The sequence below is a fragment of the Telopea speciosissima genome, chromosome 11 (assembly GCF_018873765.1).
Source record: "Telopea speciosissima isolate NSW1024214 ecotype Mountain lineage chromosome 11, Tspe_v1, whole genome shotgun sequence".
In the NCBI taxonomy this organism is placed as follows: domain Eukaryota; kingdom Viridiplantae; phylum Streptophyta; class Magnoliopsida; order Proteales; family Proteaceae; genus Telopea; species Telopea speciosissima.
Window position 1 is genome coordinate 13,363,557 of NC_057926.1, and position 21,704 is coordinate 13,385,260.

Consider the following 21,704-nt stretch of genomic DNA (forward strand, 5'->3'; position numbering starts at 1 on the left):
GTAAATAGAAATAAAAAAGAAATAACAAAAATACAACTTAGCCATGTCTACTAATAAGACAATGACAGAACAACCTTTATACAACTATTCTAATAACTCTAATACTCCCCCTCAAGTTGGAGAATAAATGTCATACATTCCCAGCTTGCGCAATAAGGTACTAAATAGACTAGGAATGAGACCCTTAGTGAAGATATTTGCTACTTGATCACTTGTCTTCACAAAGGGAGTACAAATGCACCCAGAATCCAGCTTCTCTTTGATGAAGTGTCGATCAACCTCAATATGTTTGGTTCGATCATGCTGAACCGGATTATGGGTAATGCTTATAGTAGCTTTGTTGTCACAATAAAGTCTCATTGGCCCTTCAGTTTCAAAACTGAAGTCTTGAAGTAGTCTCTTTAGCCATATAAGCTCACACACTCCATGAGCCATGACCCTAAACTCAGCCTCTGCACTGGATCTAGCTACAAGTAGTTGTTTCTTGCTCCTCCAGGTAACTAGATTACCACCCACAAAGGTACAGTACCTAGAAGTAGATCTCCTGTCAGAGACTAAACCAGCCCAATCAGAATTTGTGAAGCCTTCAATCTATAAATGATCATGCCTAGAAAATAGAAGACCTTTTCCTGGACAGGATTTCAAGTATCTAATGATGCGATACTCCACATCCAAATGTCTACTCCTAGGAGCATGCATGAACTGACTCACCACACCAACTGCATAAGAGATGTCTAGTCAGGTCAAGAAGAGATAGATTAATTTCCCAACCAATCTTTGGTACTTGCTTGCATTCATAAGATAAGAACCACATTCATCACCAAGCTTATGATTCGGATCAATGGGGGATGTTGCTGGTTTGCACCCCATCATGCCTGTCTCTTTCAGAAGATCCAAGACAAATTTCCTTTAGCAGATGTTGATGCCTTTGCTTGATCTCGTTACTTCAATGCCCAAGAAGTATTTCAAGAGTCCAAGGTCTTTGATCTCAAACTGTTTAGCCATATAAGACTTCAATTTGTTTATCTCAGTAACATCATTCCCAGTTACCACAATGTCATCAACATAGACAATGAGAGTTGTAACTGTACCATTACCTCTTCTGATAAACAAGGTATGGTCAGCTTGACTCTGATAATACCCATTCTTCAGGATGACTTGTCTAAATCTCTCAAATAGGCCTTAGGAGACTACTTGAGGCCAAAGAGAGCTTTCTTCAAGAGACACAGTTTCCCTTCAGCTGAGGGACACTTAAAACCAGGTGGAGGCTGCATGTATACTTGTTCTGCTAAATCTCCATGAAGAAATGCATTTTTCACATCTAATTGGTACATTGGCCAATCTTTATTGGCTGTCATTGAAAGAAGAACCCTGATTGAGTTATACTTGGCTACAGGGGCAAAAGCCTCCTGGTAGTCAATGCCATACATTTAACTATAACCTTTTGCAACCAGCCTAGCTTTGTATCTTTCCACTGTACCATCGGATCTATACTTGATGGTATAAACCCATCTGCATCCAACTGGAGTTCTCCCCCTGGGAAGATCAACAAGTGTCCAAGTATTGTTCTTTTCCAGAGCCACCATTTCCTCAGACATTGCTTGCATCCATTTTGGATCGGATAAGGCCTCTGTGACATTTTTAGGAATGGAAGAAGACTCAAGGGTAGTAGAAAAGGCAATACCTGTAGGAGAAATAGAGTCATAGGAAACAAACTGGGCTATGGGGTTAGTACAACCTCTCTTCCCTTTTCTCATAGCAATGGGAAGATCTAATTCAGAAGGAGAAGTAGTACCTTACTAAGGAGGATGAGACTAAGGATTTGGATTCAAAGAGGGGTTTTGGCAGGGTTGGTTTCCCTGGAATGTATACCAGGATTGCTTTCTTTTTCCCTTCAACAAGCATTCACCTCTTGTGAATACAACATCTTTGAATCTTATTCCCTTGTATTCTTTTTTTCTGCTAGCATCAATATCAACAACACCATCAGCATCAACAACATCCACTTCTTTGTATTTTCCAATATCAAATAGGAATGGGGAAGTAGAGGTAGGCAAGGGAGATAGAAAAAGAATGACATCAGCATTCTGTTCATTTCTAGTACTCTCCCCTTGAAGAGGATGCTGAGGAGAAGAAAAGTAAGGAATAGGCTCAAAGAAGGTGACATCATTGGAGAGAAGTCGCCTTCGGGAAGGAGGATGGTAGCACTTATACCCTTTGGTTGAATCAGAGTAGCCCAAGAAGATGCACTTGAGAGCATTGGGATCAAGCTTGGTGCGGGCTGATTTGTTGACATGAACATAACAAACACAACCAAAGATTTTTGGAGGCAAGGAGAAGACTGAGGATTGAGGAGAAAGAAGAGCCAGGGGAGATTTGGAGCCAAGGAGTGGAGTTGGCATCCGGTTAATAAGAAAGGCAGCGGTAAGAAGTGCATCAGACCAGAAAGTCTTAGGCACATGCATTCCAAAGAGGAGACCCCTGGTGATTTCCAACAAGTGGCGGTTTTTTCTTTCAACCACCCCATTTTGTTGAGGGGTGTCAACACATGCCAGTTGATGGATGATGCCATTATCAGTATAGAACTGTTGGAGCCCCCCATACATGTAGTCACCCCCCTTATAAGACCTAACAATTTGGATTCGAGTACCAAAATGAGTATGGATAAGTTGATAAAAATCGTTGAAAGCATCACAAACATCACTCTTTTGTTTCAACAAAACAGTCCAAGTAGACCGAGAATAGTCATCCACAAATGAGACAAAGTAACAAAATCCAGACAAAGAAGTAGTAGGAGAAGGCCCCCAAATATCAGTATGAACAAGACAAAAAGGTGCAGTAGATCTATTACCACAAGAAGGATAAGATGTGCGATAATGTTTAGCAAAAGTACAAGATTCACACTGAAAAACATAAGAAGGAAAAGAAGTAAACAAGTGGGGTAACTGTCTCCTAATAACAACAAAAGAGGGATGACCCAAATGTTGATCTCAAAGCATTACAGACTCCAAAGTACTACAGTACTCCGACCACAAACATAAGCTGCAGTAGTAGATTGATCAGGTAACCGTGGTTTAAGAAGGTAGAGTCCTCGTTTTTCAGTCCGACTGCCAATAACCCTCTTTGCCTCCAAATCCTGAAAAAGACAATAGGAAGGAAAGAAAGTGACACCACAATTTAAGGATTTGGTTAGGTGATTCACTGATAATAGGTTAGTAGCAAAATCAGGAACATGAAGGATAGACTCAAGGGAAATAGAAGGAGTAACTCTCACACATAGTTGTCATGGCGTCGCCATGGCGACGCCATGGCGTCCTGGCGCTGGAGAGGGTTGCATGGCGACCTACGCCATGGCGACTCTCTTTGATTTCTTCTTCCTGTCTCTCTTTCCCTCTTCGATTTCTTCTTCCTGTCTTCGATTTCTTCTTCCCTCTTCGATTTCTTCTTTCCCTCTTCAATTTCTTTCGATTTCTTCTTTCCCTCTTCGATTTCTTCTTCGATTTCTTCTTCCTATCTTCTTTCCCTCTTCGATTTCTTCTTCCTGTCTTCTTTCCCTCTTCGATTTCTTTCGATTTCTTCTTTCCCTCTTCGATTTCTGAATTTTCTTCTTAAAACTTGAGAAACAATAGAGAAAAAATAAAACATGGCTTGAGTATACATCTATTAACACATTAAAAATAGAGAAAATAAAAAATAAAACATGGTCGACATGCTCGCCATGGCAATGCCATGGCGGGCGACATGTCGATATATCGATGTGACACCCCTCCACCGACTTGGATCACCGTGACGCCGTGACAACTATGCTCTCACATTACCCTTATCAGAGATAGAAGAAAGGGAACCATTAGCAACCCTTACCTTGTCCCGGCCAGAGCAAATGGAGTAAGAATCATAATACTGTGACATACCAGTCGTGTGATCAGAGGCTCCAGAATCAATAATCCAGGTGGGTGCAGTAGAAGGAGCAGACGAGACCTGCAAAGTGAGGCAGAAGTAGCTGACCCTCTAGAGGTAGAACCAGTAGCTGGCCCTCTAAGGTTAGACATCAGCCCACGGAGGGCTGCAATATCATCTTGTGAAAGGGTATCAGGAGCAGGCTGGGGTCCAGATGTCTCAGACTCTGATGTCATAGAGTGAGCCCTAGCTCCCCCTCGCTTGCCTCCACGGGCACTAGATGAACCACCACGCATACCAGGGGCTGCCATGAAGATCCCAACACCTGTCCTTCGTGTGTCCCAACTTTCCACAGTGATTGCATTTAAATCTCTCACGGTGATCTCCACGAGTTGGCCCTTGGTCTGTCCCCCCACTTTTCTAGTCTCTGTTGGAACTAGAAACAAGGGCAGATCTCTCTGTTGATGGTACAATATACATAGTTGTTCTCCTGGTTTCCTCACTTTGCAAGTAACTACATACTTCATCCAAGGATGGAAAGGGAGACTTCCCTAGACGAATGGGCTCATACTCTGGATTGAGCCCACCAAGTAGAGAAAAGATCCTTTCAACTTCTTGATTCTTGTAAACCTTAGCTTCATCCTCAGAGTTGGACAATCGAAGATACCTATAGTGATCATATTCCTACCACAAGCTGATAACAGTGTTGTAGTATTCAGAGATGCTCCTATCACCCTGCTTCATATTGGTGACCTTTTGGTGGATTTGGTACACCTTTTGCATAGTCACCAACTCGATCAAAAGTCCGGGCAACACTGTCCCACATCTCTTTAGCAGTTTCCTTGTCTATAAACCTCCTACTAATTTCAGATTTCATAGAGAAAACCAACCATGTCATAACTGTGGAGTTCTCAGTCTCCCACTTCAGATATCTACGATCAGTAATGGGAGGCTCCTTAATAGAGCCAGTAATATACCCCAACTTTCCCCTACTTCGCAGGGACATCTTCACAGAACGGGACCAATCCAAGTAGTTGGTATTGTCCAACTTCACAACAGAGATTTGGGTGTTGGGGTTATCAAAAGAAGCCATAGTAGGGAAAGCACCACTTAAACTGCTAGCTGGGGCTGGTCCACTAACCTCATTACTACTCCCAGATATGGTAGACATAGTCCCAAAAAAACTTAACCAATCAGCAAAGAGCCTTGCAACACACAACAGGGATTAAATCCAGCAAACAGAGGGCAAATACTCTGCCCCAAACAGTTGCAGCAACACACAAGAAGGATTAAATCCTTGATAAATACCTTGTACACAAAGTTAGCCAACAAGAAAAACTTGCACAACAACTCAGCCAACAACGGAAAACAAATCGACAAGCAGCTGTCCAGCTAACAAGTAACCCGAGGGGACATCCTTGATGAAAAATTGCAACTAACACTCAACATGAGCCCTGATTTCATTCCATGATAACCAAAGCACTCAAATGGATGATAAAAAAGAGACTATTCCACTCATTATAGCCAACAAAGCACTCAAAAGAAAGAAGAACCAGAATCTGCCGATACCTGGAGAGCACCACTGATTGGAGTTATACTCCTCAATCAGCTTCTCTTAGGAACTAAGCTGTTGGGAGTCTGAAAGAGGACCCTCAGGCGATTCAGAGGCTGCAGTCCTCATCCCAATAGGTGAAGAGATGAGAGAGAGATGAGCAGAAGGCTCTACAGCTGGCGGCAATGTTCTGTCCAGCTCATAGTGCTTCAAATGTGCTTCGTGAGCTCGGAATCTTCCTCCATTGCTGTTGGTTTGAAAGAAACAGCTCCAAAGAATAAGTTATGTGAGGTATTTCACATGGTATATCCTCTAATGGAACCCTCTACCTTTCTAGGGTTCCAAGAAGAGGTGAAGAGAACAGCCAAGACTTATTCGACTCTCAAACCAGTGAAGGAATGGCTCTGATACCAAGTTAGTTTTTATGAATGGAAAGATTCAAGCACTAGAACCAGATTTACAGCAAAGGGAAGAGGAAGAAGAGAAGAGAAGAGGAGACATAGAGAGTTTTGGGGAGAATCGATTGTGTGTGTTGAGTGATTCTCAACACACATATTCACTTCATTAATCACTTCTAAGCATTACATAGACCTCCCTAGGGAGGTAAATAGAAATAACGAAGAAATAACAAAAATACAACTTAGCCATGTCTAATAATAAGACAATGACAGAACAACCCTTATACAACTATTCTAAAAACTCTAACACACAGACGGACGGATGTAGGTCTAGAGACACCTGTAGCAGGACTGGAGAAAACCTGCTCCGATACCATGTACATATCCATCCCAATAGCTCGAATTATTGGGTGGAGGGACTCGCAGGTATATGAGGGGATTCAACAAGCAGTACTGGTTCACATGAAGGATCAACTGGGATCCGAAAACCACATCATTTTCAGTTATGTCTGAAGTAACCCAGTAGCTATAATAATGAACCTGGTCAAACTCCTGCCATTACTTGGCTTGTACATGGTGTCTCTATAATGAGCTATTTACCTGCCAAGCCTAATAGGCTATCAACTCCACTACCCAGCCAAGCTACTAAACCTAGCACATCTATGACACAGAAGTTGTATAAAATGTATTACATTGAGTGAGAATAAATATATATCAGTTTGAATATTATCATGATCATGGCAAAGCACATTGTCTGTGGTACAGATTCTGATGTAGGTCACATGTTCAATTTGATCTGCAATTTTTGTATCACATTTTGATTTTCCTAATTGATACACTTGTTAATCATGCTGGGCCTTCATAAGATATTTTTCTAAAAAAAGAAAAATTATTGGAGCAGTTTCTAACATGTATGCATGGTCCTTCCACTTATTCCTAGTATGTGTTCCTCAACTGGAACATGCATTCTTCTAATATAAATGTACATTTAATTCATACTCAGAATTATGTGTTTTCTGACACATTACATATTGCATCCACATTTTAGGTAATTGGTGATGTTCTGAGGATTCGGCAAATTCTCACTAATTTGATCAGGTGTGAACTTTGAGCAGAGCTCATGATTCTCAATAGATTATTTTTGTTGGTATGACCTTTCTTTTTTTGATAAGTAAATAAGTACTAACTATGCATTTCTTATGCTTTAACAAGTAGTAACTATGAATTTCTTTTCCTGTAGTACAAAAACAAGATATCTGTCACATCTTTTCTACACGGAATCACATATAATTCCTTAAACAACAATGTTCCTTCAGCATAACTTAGTATATATTATGTATTAACTTCTGGAGATGCGATCGTCTTAAACTAGAGTACTAATGTTTCTTGTTGTTTAATAAAGTAAAACTGGTCTCTTTTGAAGCCATTAAAAGCAAAAGAAACAAGTTATTTCTTTTATTTATTCTATCTGAAGAGTGAACGGCCTTCTTTGCTTTGTTTGCTGTGTCCACACCTTCTGAAGCTGGTTAAGCGATGTAACATGACTCCCTTTTTTTCTTGGTATAACTTGTTTGCATGGTATGAGAGCTTAATTGCTTCAAAGACCCGTGTAACTGCTTTATCCTATTATCTGTATCAGCATGGATGGTTCTGCATCTGCAGTCAAATAGGGAAAAAATTATGATTAAAATGCAACTATTGTGAGCTTCAGGATGGGTTGCCTCTGCTCATTGATTCTAAAACCTTCTGTTGCTTCCCAGAGCCTCATAATATTTCTGAGATCTTTTAAAGGATAAGAGGGATTTGCTTGGAAGCCATATGTTTTCTGTTTGGCAGGCTTTGGAAACTGAAGAAGCGGTCAAGAAGGTTTCTGCAACATGGGGGCATTTTGTGGCAATCTTCACTGTCCACCTTAAGGGGACTTTCTGGATCAGCCACTTGCATAATTCCTTTGTCTGTATCAATCCCATTTATCTATTAAAATTTTTCTCGATGATCAATGACTAACAGGATCTGAATTTTACTGAATTTTCTTGAACAAAAAAATTTTAAAACTTTAGTCTTACATCCTAATTACATAATTCCACTACAAGATTACTTTTTAATCTATACATAAAGCCGGGGGTGGGGGGATGGGGGTGGGGTTATGCATACGTGAGAGGTTTGTAACTCTGAGAATCTATTGGTCAGTAATGCATAATTATAGACTCTTAGAACTTTGTAGTTGTTGGAAACTAGGAGTACTTTTAGTACTTTAGTTCTGGTTTTGTGGGGTTTTCTGTTATTTTTTATTTCTTCAGTCCTTATATGTAATTCTGTAACAAGTAAGGGGTTAGGTGTAATTTCATAAACTCCTAACCAACTTACCTTTTACGACTCTAAGACCTTTTTATAAGATAGAAGGTTGCCTGCGAGAGAACTATTCTATTCTCTTGTAGGCTTCTCTTCCCTTGCTTGCGGCATCTCTTCCTCCCTTCTCTCCTTCTTCTTCTTCCTGTCCAAGAAACTTCTTCAACCAGTTGATCTCATCACCATCGTTGCCAGTAACCGCAATGTCATCCATATAGACTATAAGAACAATGATGGTTTTTCCAACCCTCTTTATAAAGAGAGTGTGATCAGCATTACTCTGTTTATTGTCCACAGAAATCATGGCCTTGTGAAACTGACCAAACCAAGCTGTAGGTGACTGCTTCAGCCCGTAAAGTGCTCGCTTCAACTTGCACACTTTACCTTGCTTACTGTCATAAGAAAACCCTGGTGGAATATCCATGTACACCTCCTCACTAAGTTCTCCATTTAAGAAGGCATTCTTCACATCCAACTATTGTAGATCCCATCCAAGATTGACTGCACAAGATAGCAAAACCCGAACTGTATTCAACTTTGCAATAGGAGCAAAAGTCTCCTGGTAGACAATCAAATATGTTTGAGTAAAGCCTCTTGCAACCAGACGTGCCTTATACTGATCCACAGTGCCATCAACCTTCTGTTTGCCACAAACACTCATTTACATCCCACTGGTTTTTTCCCTGGAGGAAGATCTACAAGATCCCAAGTATTATTTTTTCTTAAGGCTTTCATTTCTTCCAACATAGCTGCCTTCCACTTTCCATCTGCATGAGCTTCCTGCCAATTTTTAGGAATAGTAACAGAAGAAAGAGAACATACAAATGCATGAAAAGACGGAGAAAGAGAACTATAAGTAACAAAGCGAGAAATGGGATGTAAGGTGCAAGTCCTAGTACCTTTGCGAAGGGCAATAGGTAGTTTGGAAGGAGAAGTCTCACCAGGAGGAGGAGGACGAGGATCTGGATCCTGAGCCAGCAATTGGATAGGTATGGGTGCCACAGTGGATTGATGTTGCCCTCTTTTGGAGCATTTTTTTTGGTAGGTGATAACATTCGAGTTGTCAATTCTCTTTTAAAATTCACTGATGGTCTTCTGGACTAGAGTCAACTCCCCCTAACTAGGAACATGACCATCATTATTTTCTACAAGCTCCCCCTGTAAAGGAATCAATGTGGAAGAAGGGGCAGCAGCCAAAGTAGACTGGACAGCAGCCATGGGAGAAGGGGCAACAGCCAAAGTAGACAAGATAGCAGCCATAGGCTCCAAAGTAGGAGGAGACTCAGGAGACTCAAGGGGAGGAAGCACAAACACTTCTTCACTAGAACCAGAATTCTCCCCCTGAAGATGTGGAGATGGATAATAGGAAAGACGTTCGTCAAAAACAACATCCATACTGACCAGAGTACCACGGGAAGGGGGATGGTAACACTTATAACCTTTCTGGGTTGGAGAGTAACCAAAAAAAAAAACACACCGCAACCCACGAGGGTCAAGTTTACCATGAGATTTCGTGTCTCTGGCATAGCAAACACAACCAAACACCTTGGGAGGAACCGCAAAGGTGGAATTCCCATGTAAAAGTTCAGCCGGATTGAGAGAGTCAAGAACACGAGAAGGCAATTGATTAATGAGATAGGTTGTAGTGAGGATAGCATCCCCCCAATATTGGGAGGGACATGGCGCAAAAACATCAACCCCCTGGTCACTTCCAAAAAATATCGGTTCTTCCTTTCATCCACACCATTCTGGGCTGGGGTATCAACACATCTAGTCTGGTGAATAATCCCATTATCAGCCAAATACTTCTGAAATTGGTGTTCCTTATACTCGTTGCCATTATCACTTCTCAAAACCTTGAGATTAGCCTGGAACTGAGTTTGGACCATTCTATGGAAATGCTGAAAACAGGTAAAAACTTGCCTCTTAGTGTGCATAAGATAAACCCATGTATGCCTAGAATGACAATCAATAAAAGAAACAAACCAACGATGACCAGAGAGGGAGGTTTTACGACTAGGGCCCCAAACATCAGAATGCACCATTTGAAATAGTGAAGAACTCCTTTTATTTGAAACCGAATAAGTAGAACGTGTCTGTTTGGCCAGAACATAAGCCTCACAAAAAAAAATCGGTCTTATCGCATGATTTGACCAAAGTAGGAAATAAAGATGCTAATATTCCTAATAGAGGGTGAGCTAATCTAGAGTGCCACTGGTAAATTTCAGAAGAGACTAAGGAGTTCTAATGTAGAGATGGTAACAGTGGTGCAGTGAGACGACCATCATCAAGCAGGTACAAGCCACCATGCACTTTACCCAATCCAATTGTCTTCCCAGAGGCCAAGTCCTAAAACACACAATGGGAAGGAAAAAAATGTCACTTTACAGTTAAGATCACGAGTAAGACTACTAATAGAAAGAAGGTTACTAGTAAAATTAGGAATATGTAAAACTGAAAACAAAGTAAGGGAGGAAGTGCAGTTGATCATTCCTTTTCCAGATATGGAGGAAAGGGAACCATCAACTACTTTGACCTTGTCTTTCCCAGAAGTGGGAGAATACCAATAGAACAGGCTAGAGGAGCCGGTCATGTGATCCGTAGCCCCAGAATCTATGATCCAAGGATGAGAAACTATAGAAGCACAATGACCACCAAATGGAATACCTGACCAGGCAAAGTGTGAACCTGAAGGAGCAGAAGAGGTGGCAGGAGTTGATGTAGTAGAGGCAACATCAGCGGAAGACCTTAGCAGTCGTAGGAAAGCCTGTGGATCATCCTGGGATAGGCCAGTGTCAGTAGCCAGGGCTGTAGGAACAGATTCAGAGTGGTTTGCCTTATTTTTTTATCTTTTTCTTGGCAGCCCATTTAGCCTCAAAGTCAGCTGGCTTCCCATGAAGTTTCCAGCACTTCTCTTTGGTGTGGTAAGGCTTGTAACAATGCTCACAAGTAACAGTCCCTGTAGTAGAATCACCAAGAGAAACATGTCCGATAGGGGCAGGAGTAGCTTGGGCAGCAGACTGGAGGGCTGATCTGTCAGTAACAGGAGGGTGGAGCATAGCAGCCCGATGGTTCTCTTCAGAGGTGACCAAAGCATAGGATTGTTCAAGTGTGGGAAAAGGGGAATGACCCAATACCTAAACACGAATCTGGTCATACTCCATGTTCAAACCAGCCAAAAAATCATAGACCCTGGTTTTGCCCAGACGTTTCTTATATGTAGTGATATCAACAGCTGTAGTGGAATGGTAATCAGATGGTCCAATTGCTGCCAGAGACTATACAAAGTAGCATAGTATTTGGAGACAGATAACTCCCCCTGAGTAGTATTATTGGCCTTCTTCCGGAGCTCATACACCTGTGCATCATTACCGAGCTGTCCATATGTCTCCTTGCAAGCAGACCAAATTTGATGGGCTGTATCAAGGAGAAGAAAACTATCGGCAAGGTCTGAGTGCATTGAGCCAATCAAATAGGACATAAGTACACCATTGTTGGAGATCCACCTGGTCAGAGAAGGGCCAGCTTCAACTGGCATGACAGTGGTGCCATCAATATGGCCAGTAAGCCCACGGCTGGCAATGGCAAAGTAGGCAGAGCGAGACCATATCAGGTAATTGCTCCCATCCAATTAGATAGGATTAGGGAGAAGAACACGGGTATGATTCCTACTATACCCATTGTCAGTAGAAGTTCCATTAGAAATCTCAGATTCAGCCATAAGTGCAACAGAACAAATCAAATCGCGGAGAAGGCTGTGGTAACAAGAAACACAAGATATCCTCCAAATTAAAGGCTGAAAATTGGAGGAGAATCCCCTTTCAATGTCACAAGATGTGTCTCCAAAAATCAGCAGCAGCAGACAACTGTAGCCCCTATACCGATTTTTTCAGGGTTTTGAAAAAAACCCTACTAGGCTGAAATCGATATAGGGAACAATCGGGCCAAAAAATGAATATTTGAGGCTCAAATTTGGGGCATATGTGTAATTATAAGTGGTGAACCAACCTTCAAAAAACCAGCACCAACAGAGGCTCAAAACACTGAGATCGATTTTTTCAGGGTTTTGAAAAAAACCTTGATTTTGTTGAGATTGATGTAGGGAGAGAAACCTGCAAAAACAGCACTGGATTGAGCTGAAACTTGGCTCGAGTGTGGGTCTAGAAGAGACTAAGCACCCTTCCGAGGCTAAGCACCCCTCCGAATATCAGCCACAACAGAGGACAGCAGTCCCTAGATCGATATTTGTCAGGGTTTTGAAAAACAACCCTGTTTTTGGAGAAATCGATCTAGGGGGTCTTCAAAAAATCAACAAAGAAACTTGCTGCAGTTCTTGATCTTCAATAAGGGAGATTGATTCCTTACAGTGGAGGTGGAATCAATCAAATATGGGAAGCTTCAAATATCGCAGCCAAGGTGTTGTTGATATGGAAACTTATCTAATCATGGAATGAGGTGAGAAAGGGCAGCAGCTGGATCTATGGATCACCTCATCAGTGCTGCCCTATTGAAGAATAGAAAACAAAAGAAGAAAAGAGAGAAGAGAAGAGGAGATCGAGAGAGAGAGAGAGAAGAGAAAGAAAGAGCTGAAAATAGAAGGTAGAGGACCCTTATTCAAAACCTGCTCTGATACCATGTTAACAGATTTAGAATTATAGTATGGCTTGGATGAATAATGATCATCCCAAGCTTCTTTATGTATATCAATGAGACTAGAGAATAAAAGTACAAACAAGCAATGTGGGACTAAAGCCCCACATAATAGAAGCATACAAACATAAGAAAAGGGGTCTAAAATACCCCTACGGTTCTAACAATTTCCTTGGGAGATCAATTTTTTTTTGTGAAGATTGAAGCTCTGGTGTGCTCTGTTTTTCTAGAAATCGATTAAGACTGTGGACCTGCTTGCAGCCTTGGGTGTATGAAGACTTAATCAGAGTGACTGATTGGATTATATATATATATTTTTCTGGTTGAAGGCCTGATAAATCAGACTGTTCTCTCCTTTTGAAGAAGTCGATTTCACTCAGATTTTCTGAGTTCCTGGCTATCGAATTCTGTTGCTGAAAATTGATGGCTGCTGTTGAGGTTGTGCTCCTGGAAGGATATTATACTGCTGCTGGATCTTATTTTGTCTAGAGTTACTGCTTCTAATCTTCCTCCAGGTGTTATCTTCTCTTCTTACAATTTTTTTTTACAAAATCCCTAATCGAGTGTGCTGGTTTTTGCCTGGTTTTTGGTTGCTGGTTCATTGTTCCTGCTATCCTTCGTTCTTTATTTGATATTGCTGCTACTGTGTACGCATTGTGGGTGAAAATAAGTCTGTCTCCTCTACTACTGCCCCAGCTCCTACTGACAATGTGAATATGACCATTACGTCCATCAAACTCAAGGGTAATTCAAATTACCTGTTATGGGCACAAGCTGTGCGTGTGTATATCATGGCCAGAGACAAACTAAAATACATTACATCTGATCCACCTGCTTCTAGTGATAGTGGATACAGTGAGTGGCAAAAGGAGGATGCCATCACTATCATCTGGTTATGGAACAGCATGGAACCTGATTTAGCAGCCAATGTTATGTTCCATACAATGGCCAAAGGTGTTTGGGACGATTTAAAGGATACTTATTCTCAAGAGAAAAATATGAACCGTGTCTATGATCTATATGAAAAATTATCTCAGCTTCAACAGTCTACTAAATCACTTCAAGAGTACTACAGTTCCTTCAAAGGGTTGGTGGAGGAGTTGAATGTTTTTCAGCCTCTCACCATTGACATTGAGAAGCTAAAATCTCAGTGTAATGAGTTCTTTGTATTTAATCTTTGTATTTAAGTTTCTGGCTGGGTTGAATTCTGATTTGAAGGCTGTGAAGGGTCACTTGCTGGTGAAACAGTGCCCACACTTGCTGACACTTTTCCCGTCTTCAGCGCATTGCTGGTCCTACTAAGGTTGACTCCTCTCCCAAGGATAATTCTGCTTTTATTTCTACCCGTGGCGGTGGCATAGGCCGTGGTGCAGGGGGAGGTGGTGGTGGTGGTGGTCATGGTACTGGAAGCCAACCTGGTGATCGCTCCAATAAGAGATGTACACATTATGGTAAATCTGGTCATATGGTTGATTATTGTTGGGATAAGCATGGTAAGCCAGATTGGGCAACCCAATCAGCCAATCATGCAGTATCTGTTAGGAGTACTGATTGTGTACCTACTGGTGATTCTCGACCTGGTCAGACTACTGGTGGCAACTCATCTACCTTTACTAACCGTGATGATCTCTCTCAAATATTATGGCGGTTACAAAGTCTCGAGGCATCCAGTGGCACATCCTCTGGACCTTCCTCTTCATCTGCTACCTTAGCTCATGTAGGTACATCCGCCTTCTTCTCCCTGGATAATTGACTCTGGGGCTTCTTCTCATTTGACTGGTGAGTCTACCTTATTTACTTCTTTTTCCAATACCTCATAGCCTTCATCTGTTATATTAGCTAATGGGTCTGCTCCCCCTGTTACTGGTTCTGGTACAGTTACTCCAACCTCCTCCATTAGTCCTTCCTCTATATTACATGTTCCCCAATTTCCTTTAAGTCTTCTCTCTGTTAGTCAACTTACTAAGGCCTTACATTATTTTGTAACTTTCTTTCCCACTCATTGTGTTTTTCAGAATCTTCACACGAGGACGACGATTGGTGGAGGGAGTGAAAAGGATGGACTGTATTATCTCACCAGTGGTCCCGCTACTTCTTCTATTGCTACTGCTGCATCTATTAGTGGGGTGACTCCTTTCCAGTGGCATGTTGGTTAGGTCATTTGTCTTAGCTAGGTTATATTGTTATTTCCGTCTTTTCACTCTGTGTCTAGGTTAGAGTGTGAAGCTTGCAAGTTAGGAAAACACCACTGTGTGTCTTTTCCTTCTTGTTCTGTGGCTCGTACTTCGTCCTTATTTGCTTTAGTCCATTCGGACATTTGGGGTCCATGTTGTGTCAAAATAACTGAGGTTTTTGTATTTTATCACCTTTGTGGACGACTATTCTCGTCTTTATTTTTTGGTAAATAAAAAATTATATTACCAAAGCCCGAGAAGGGCGAGATGCAAAGGAGGGGGAGAATATACAAAGGGGGGAAAAAAGGGGGTGGGAGAGAGACAGAACCTGGTCCGAATTAAGGGGGGGTATGGGGACATAAAAGAGCACTATCTAAACCCCAGGATACAACAATATGCTTGTTCCTTGGGGAATCCAAAAAAGCCTTAAGAGGCAGAAAACTAAGCTTAGAGGAGACATCCCAAAAGATGACTTTCCAAATCAAGTCGAAAGAGCGAGAGTTGGAGGTTCATCTCCTAAGGTTCCTCTCCATCCCAATGTGATAAAGAGTAGCGCCAAACACAAGCTTGCCAATAGTATCGCAGATCGTGTAGCCAGGGTAAGTCATGACCAACCATTGTCACACCCCGTCCCGGTTTATAAGCGCCATATGTGACTGGATGTCTCAGACATCCAACCTACCCACCAGGATCGCAAGTGCAGTACTCTATTCGCAATTTCATTCACAATAATCAGAATTTAAATGCAGCGGAAGCAATTAAATAAGACAATAAGACAGTAATAAAGAAGAACTAGTGATAATAGTTATATTTATATAAACATTTATATACAAGTGAGTTACATTGGTGATTCACAAAAGAGTAACTCAAAGGCCCAAAAAGACTATAATCTATAGCTACTACAAAAGTGTTATATCAAAAAGGGAAGAAAGAGCCTGATCATTTTGGAGGATCAGGAGAACGCGCAGGCATCACAAGAACACGAAGCATCGTGCTCAACCAAGATAAGAGTATCAGCTCCATGAGCAGCAGAAGAGTCCTGAGAAGGACGAATCCCCACAGGAACACTAGCAGCAACGAGAGTAGCTTCATCTGTAAGAAAAATAAGGATATCCACGGGGGTGAGCTCTCCACTGAGCCCAGTAAGGGAATGCATGCAAACAAACACAATAATTTATGATGCATGTCCTAATCTAGCATGCTCCTAACATGGATACTAAGTCTCATGAGGTATAAGTACTACTGTGATAGATGCTAACCTCGGTCCCGGAAACACATACATCGGTCACCCAAGTGAAACCATTCTACCACGGTGAGGACCCACCAGTTCGGCATGTCACCAAGCAGCCCAACTAGCCAGACCCCGAAAGACCAACCCTACTGTTTATTCCCACAGCGGAATACACACGCTAACATGGGACAGTGAATGGTACCCCGGCATTATCCTTCGGCTGTACCACGGGTTGTCCAACACCTCTTCCCCTGTTGGTAAGGGACGTAGTACTGGGTAATGATATACAACCTAGCCCAGTGCAATCTATTCATGATAGCACATGTATGGATAACTGAATTATAAAAAGTACCATACTTCACCATCAATAAAATTCACAATAACAGTAAATATCATGCAATGTAAGATGCCAATGCAGCCTACTTCACATGGAGTCTAATGCAAAGAAAAATAAAGCTATTAAACTACATGAATGAGTATAGTATTGATGATGCATGATATGGCACATTTAACAAGTAGCAATTAAGATAACAAACACGCAAAAATTAGCTCAAATTCCGTTACCTGCAGTGTTAGGCTAGCCTAGGCAACAAGATCTCAGCAGGACAGACAACAACAGGAGAAAAGCAGCAGAGATAGGCCTAGAACAATAGGAAACAGCAGGAATTAGGGTCTAGTATAGGTCTGGGACAGTACCCAACCATTGGAGGGCAAAATGGGCATAAAAGGGGTGAACCAGATTCAAGCCCAAGTTAAACCGGTCGACCGGTTCAAACCCTGGTTCTGCATCTGGTTCAAGTCTAAAAATTGGGGCTTTTCTTTGTGCTTCATGGATCTTGACATGCAATCTTCCAACTTCATGTTTTCACCTAATTCTAAGGTGGGTCAGCTTATGTAGTTATTCAATTTCTATAATTAACCTAAATTAGGGAATTTTAATTATAGATTTCAAATTGGTGAATTAGGGTTTTAAAATTTGGTTCCTAGAACCAGAATTGAACACAATTGGAGGGACTGCTATGACTTTCAGGTGCAAATGAGTGAAAATTGACCTAAATCAGTCTCAGAGACACTAAATCTTCATTATCACAGCTTGGTTATGAGGCTTTAATGGCAGCCAGCAGCTTAGGCTGCAATTAGAGAGGTTTTAGAGAAGAAATTAGGGAAGAATAGATAGGAGCAGCAAGGATTGAAGCTTACCTATGTGTGCAGTAGCAGGGTTGAAGATACAGCTTTGAATTTCTGCTCCAAGCCCTCTAATGGAGATTTCTAGGCTCCCAAAACAAAGCCAGGTTCGAACTTCCCAAGGCAAGTCTTCTTCTCCCTTCTTCCCTTCTCTTTTCTCTATTTCCTCTCCAATTTCTAAGTCTATTTCTCGGTTCTCTTAGATAGGAATGAGTAAATAGTGAAAAGGGAATGGTATTTATAGTGCTTAAGTCATTAAGGGCAATCTGGTCATTTTAAGTAAAATCAGTTTTAAACTGATTTCTAAAACAGTTTCTAACCAGAATTTTGTATTTATTAATCTATTCTAACCATAGAGTGACGTCATACGACATCAGGGAAAATCCGAATACGGGTAAATGTTAGGAACAGGATTCCCCACTGGGGACGTGGGTCCTGCAGAAGCAATTTGACTAAAATGCCCCTCTAATTCTATATGGTCGTACAAAACATCATATACATACTTTTAAATTATACTTACAATAGTTCTAATCAAGGGAGAGCTTCTGCATAACCTCTAGGCAGCAAATCCGACACAGGTAACTCCGGTGCAGGGTTCCATCGGGGTCTTCTGACTCCAGAAGGGCAAGCTGGGAAGAATCCCTGGAATCCTCCATAGGTATGTCGAGTATTTCATCTGTGTTCTCGACCGATCCAGCCTATAGCATCGATGCCAACATAGACTCAGAGCTGGAACCTGAGATCACACAAGTTCCAAAAAAAATATAAATTTATTGCGGATTTCATAGCCATAGCCACTCTCGAGCGAAGGGAAGGTGTCTCCTCCTGCAAGGCCAGATAAGTGAAAGGGTTTTTTTCCAAATGGTAGAGGTAAAGGGGCAAGCGCAAAAAAGGTGGTCGATGTCTTCAGAATCATTCCAACAGAAAATGCTAGAAAGGGGGACAGGGATTCTTCGGTGAGAGAGGAAGGCTTGGGTTAGGAGGCAAAGGTTAAGGGTTTTCCAAGCAAGGAAGCCATGTCAAGGGATGTGACCTTTGAAGCAGACTAACTTGTGCCATAGGACAATAGGGGCTTGGGATCCAACTAGGTTCCAGACTGATCTAAAGCAGAAGAGGCCGTTAGTGGTGGGGAGCCAAATAACCTTGTCCGCATGAGTAGGGGGGGATAGGGGGAGGGGGGAGGGGGGAGGGAATTCCAGATCAGGGAGAGGGAGAGGGGGAGAGGGGAGGGGGGACCAAGATCCGTGAGAGATGATGGAGGAAAGGGGGGCAGACTTGGGAATGCCGGAGGAGTAAATTGCTCTAGCTCCAAAGAAGTTGTGGAGAACACCATTGGGGTGCCAGGGGTCGAGCCAAAGGGAGATGGAGGACCCATTAGTGATAGAAGAGGAAATGGCTCTAAGAGCCAAAGGGCGGAGAAGGATCTTGCGCTAGATCCAAGAGGAATCCGCAGGGATGGAGACTATCTAAATGGAGTCATTTTTTAGGAAGTGGTAGTAAACCCAAAACCCAAATGGAGTCATGCTTAGAGGAGATTTTCCAAATAAGCTTCAAAATACCCGTGGTATTGGAGTCACGGATTCGGCGGATGCCAAGGCCTCCTTCAGATTTTAGGTGGCAGATGGATTTCCAGCTGACTGGGTGGAGGAATCTAGAGGATTCTTTCGCTTTCCAGAGGAAAGCACAAAAAAGGGATTCCATAGCTTTGATGGTAGCGTTAGGAAGGGCAAAGATGCCGCACCAATAGATGTAAGAAGATTGGAGCACCGATCTAATGCATTCGAGCCTACCAGCATAGGATAGAAGTCTACCCTTCCAGATGCCACACTATTCTCGTCTTACCTGGCTGTATCTTTTGAAGGACCGTTCTGAGTTCTTATCTGTATTCAAAGAATTTTATAATGAAATAAAAACTCAGTTCGGTGCTTCTATTAAGGTTTTTCGTTCTGACAATGCATTAGAATATGTCCAAAGTGATGTTTCTGCTTTTTGTGTTGACCGTGGCCTAATTTATCAGATTAGTTGTTCTTATACCCCACAACAAAACAGGGGCAGGCACCTTCTTGAGGTAGCTTATGCTGTAATGTTTCATATGCATGTTCCAAAGCACTTTTGGTATGACGGAGTGTTAACTGCTTGTTATTTGATTAACCGCATGCTTTCTCCCATTCTTGGGAATAAATCCCCCTTATTGATTGTTTTTCTGGGATCTCTTGTGTTTTCTTTGTCGCCACGTGTTTTTGGGTGTGTTTGCTTTGTTCATAACTTACATGACTCTAGTGACAAGTTTGCCCCTAGGTCTACCAAGTGTGTCTTCTTAAATGGTGATTCTTTCTTTCTGTCACACCATTTTGTTGTGGGGTGTCGACACAAGAAGATTGATGAATAATGTCATTTTGAACCATAAAAGTAGTGAAGGGATCAGAAAAGTATTCTTTAGCATTATCACTACAAAGAATACACAAAGGAATACTAAATTGAGTCTTAACTTGATTCATAAAAGCACAAAAGTTAGAGAACAACTTTGAACGATTCTTCATTAAATAAACTCATGTAACTATGGAATAGTCATCAACAAAAGTAACAAAATAACGGAAGCCCAATTTAGAAACAACCGTACAAGGACCCCATAAATTTGAATAAACTAAAGCAAATGGTTGATTAGACCGTTGATTGACTCTAGGGGGATAGCTTACATGGTTAAGCTTACCAAACTGACAGGAATCACAATTTAAACTAAAAATAGACTGAAAAAGAGAATCTAAAAGCCTTAAGCTCGATGGATGACCCAAACGACAATGGACTTGGTAAGGTAATGCCACACTTGAACATGCCACAGACGAAGTATCCTCAAGTACGTATAACCCCGCCCCCTAATTCACGACCTCTACCAATCGTGTTCTTCGACGTAAGGTCTTGAAAGGCATACGAAATCAAAGAAAAAGGTTATAGAACAATTATAAATTTTGGTAAACTTATTAACAGAGAAAAGGTTAAAAGGAAACTCAGGCAAATAAAGAATAGAAGATAAGGATAAAGGAGTGGCATGAACAGTGCCTATACTAGCTTAAGCTAAAGAACCATCAGCTATGGTAACACTAGAGGACGATACATGAAAGGAGGAAAATATACCTGAGACCCTAGTCATATGGTCCGATGCACCTGAATCAGTGATCCAGGGACGGGAAGCAGTCAAAAGACATGCAGTGGCATTGCTTGTCTGAACAAATGTAGCAGTAGATGGCTGGGAAGACTGAAAAATCTGAAATTGGGCAAAGCGTGCATAATCCTCATCAGACATGTTAACAGTCTTACCCTCAGATTGGAGAGATGATGTAGCAGGAGAATCTGTAATGGCAGCAGAAAACTGTTGTTGTGGTGGTTTGCCATGAAGTTTCCAACAAAAGCGTTGGATATGTCCTGTATGACCACAATGATGACAAATCTTCACCAATCCTGAAGAATCTGAACCAATCTGAGTACTAGAAGTAGGAGCTTTGCCAACTATAGGGCTTTGCCAGAACCAACCCCACGGCCACAACTACCACTAGTCCCTGTCGCACTACTAGGCCCACAATTAGGTGTAAAAGAGGCCAAAGCTCAATTATCCACAACAATGGAATCATGAGAAGTCTCATGAGATACTTGTAGAACTTATGTAAAAGTATCTGAAAGTGTGGCTACCTTATCACCACCAAGTATCTGGGAACGAACAAATTCCTTCCCAAGACCACCCAAAAATCTCATTACTGCGGGTTGCTCTCTCTGGTTCTGCATCTGTTGCACACCAGAAGTGATAGGAAGTAGGGAATTCAGCTCCTCATACATCCTCTTAAATCAACAAAGCTCTGTAAAATTCCTAAGACAACTCATAGATATGAGACAAGTTGTTCTTCTCAGAATACTAAACATTTAGATAATCTCATAACTCCCTAACTGTATCAGTATGAGTCACCAAATCAACAATTTGATTTTCCATAGAGTTCAACAACTGTCCCAAAATACGTGCATCAATGGTATCCCATGATGCATCATTAGCAGGCTTAGTCTCGGTCAAATGGTCCTGTTTGTCACGACCAATCAACACCAACTTGACAATCTATGAAAAGCCATATCAATGCAAAATGATATTAGTAAGTTCATTCACAAAGTGGCGTCCACAGGGATCTCTTGACACAAAGTTCATTCATTGGTCGATGTCCTCTCCCCTTGTATCTCCCCTGCCGGCCTTCCTACAGGCCTGATCCTCTCCTCTGGTACGCGAACTT

At 41.7% G+C, this 21,704-nt stretch overlaps 1 protein-coding gene across 2 annotated transcripts in view; it reads left to right on the plus strand.

The window, feature by feature from the left end:
- Positions 1–21,704, plus strand: part of LOC122646660 (histidine kinase 5-like) — a 114,043-nt gene that overhangs the window by 53,064 nt on the left and 39,275 nt on the right. For both annotated transcript variants that reach the window (XM_043840249.1, XM_043840248.1), the window contains exon 8: positions 6,896–6,945. In XM_043840249.1, coding sequence (XP_043696184.1) covers positions 6,896–6,945 — 50 coding nt within the window. The remainder of the gene's footprint in view (positions 1–6,895; positions 6,946–21,704) is intronic.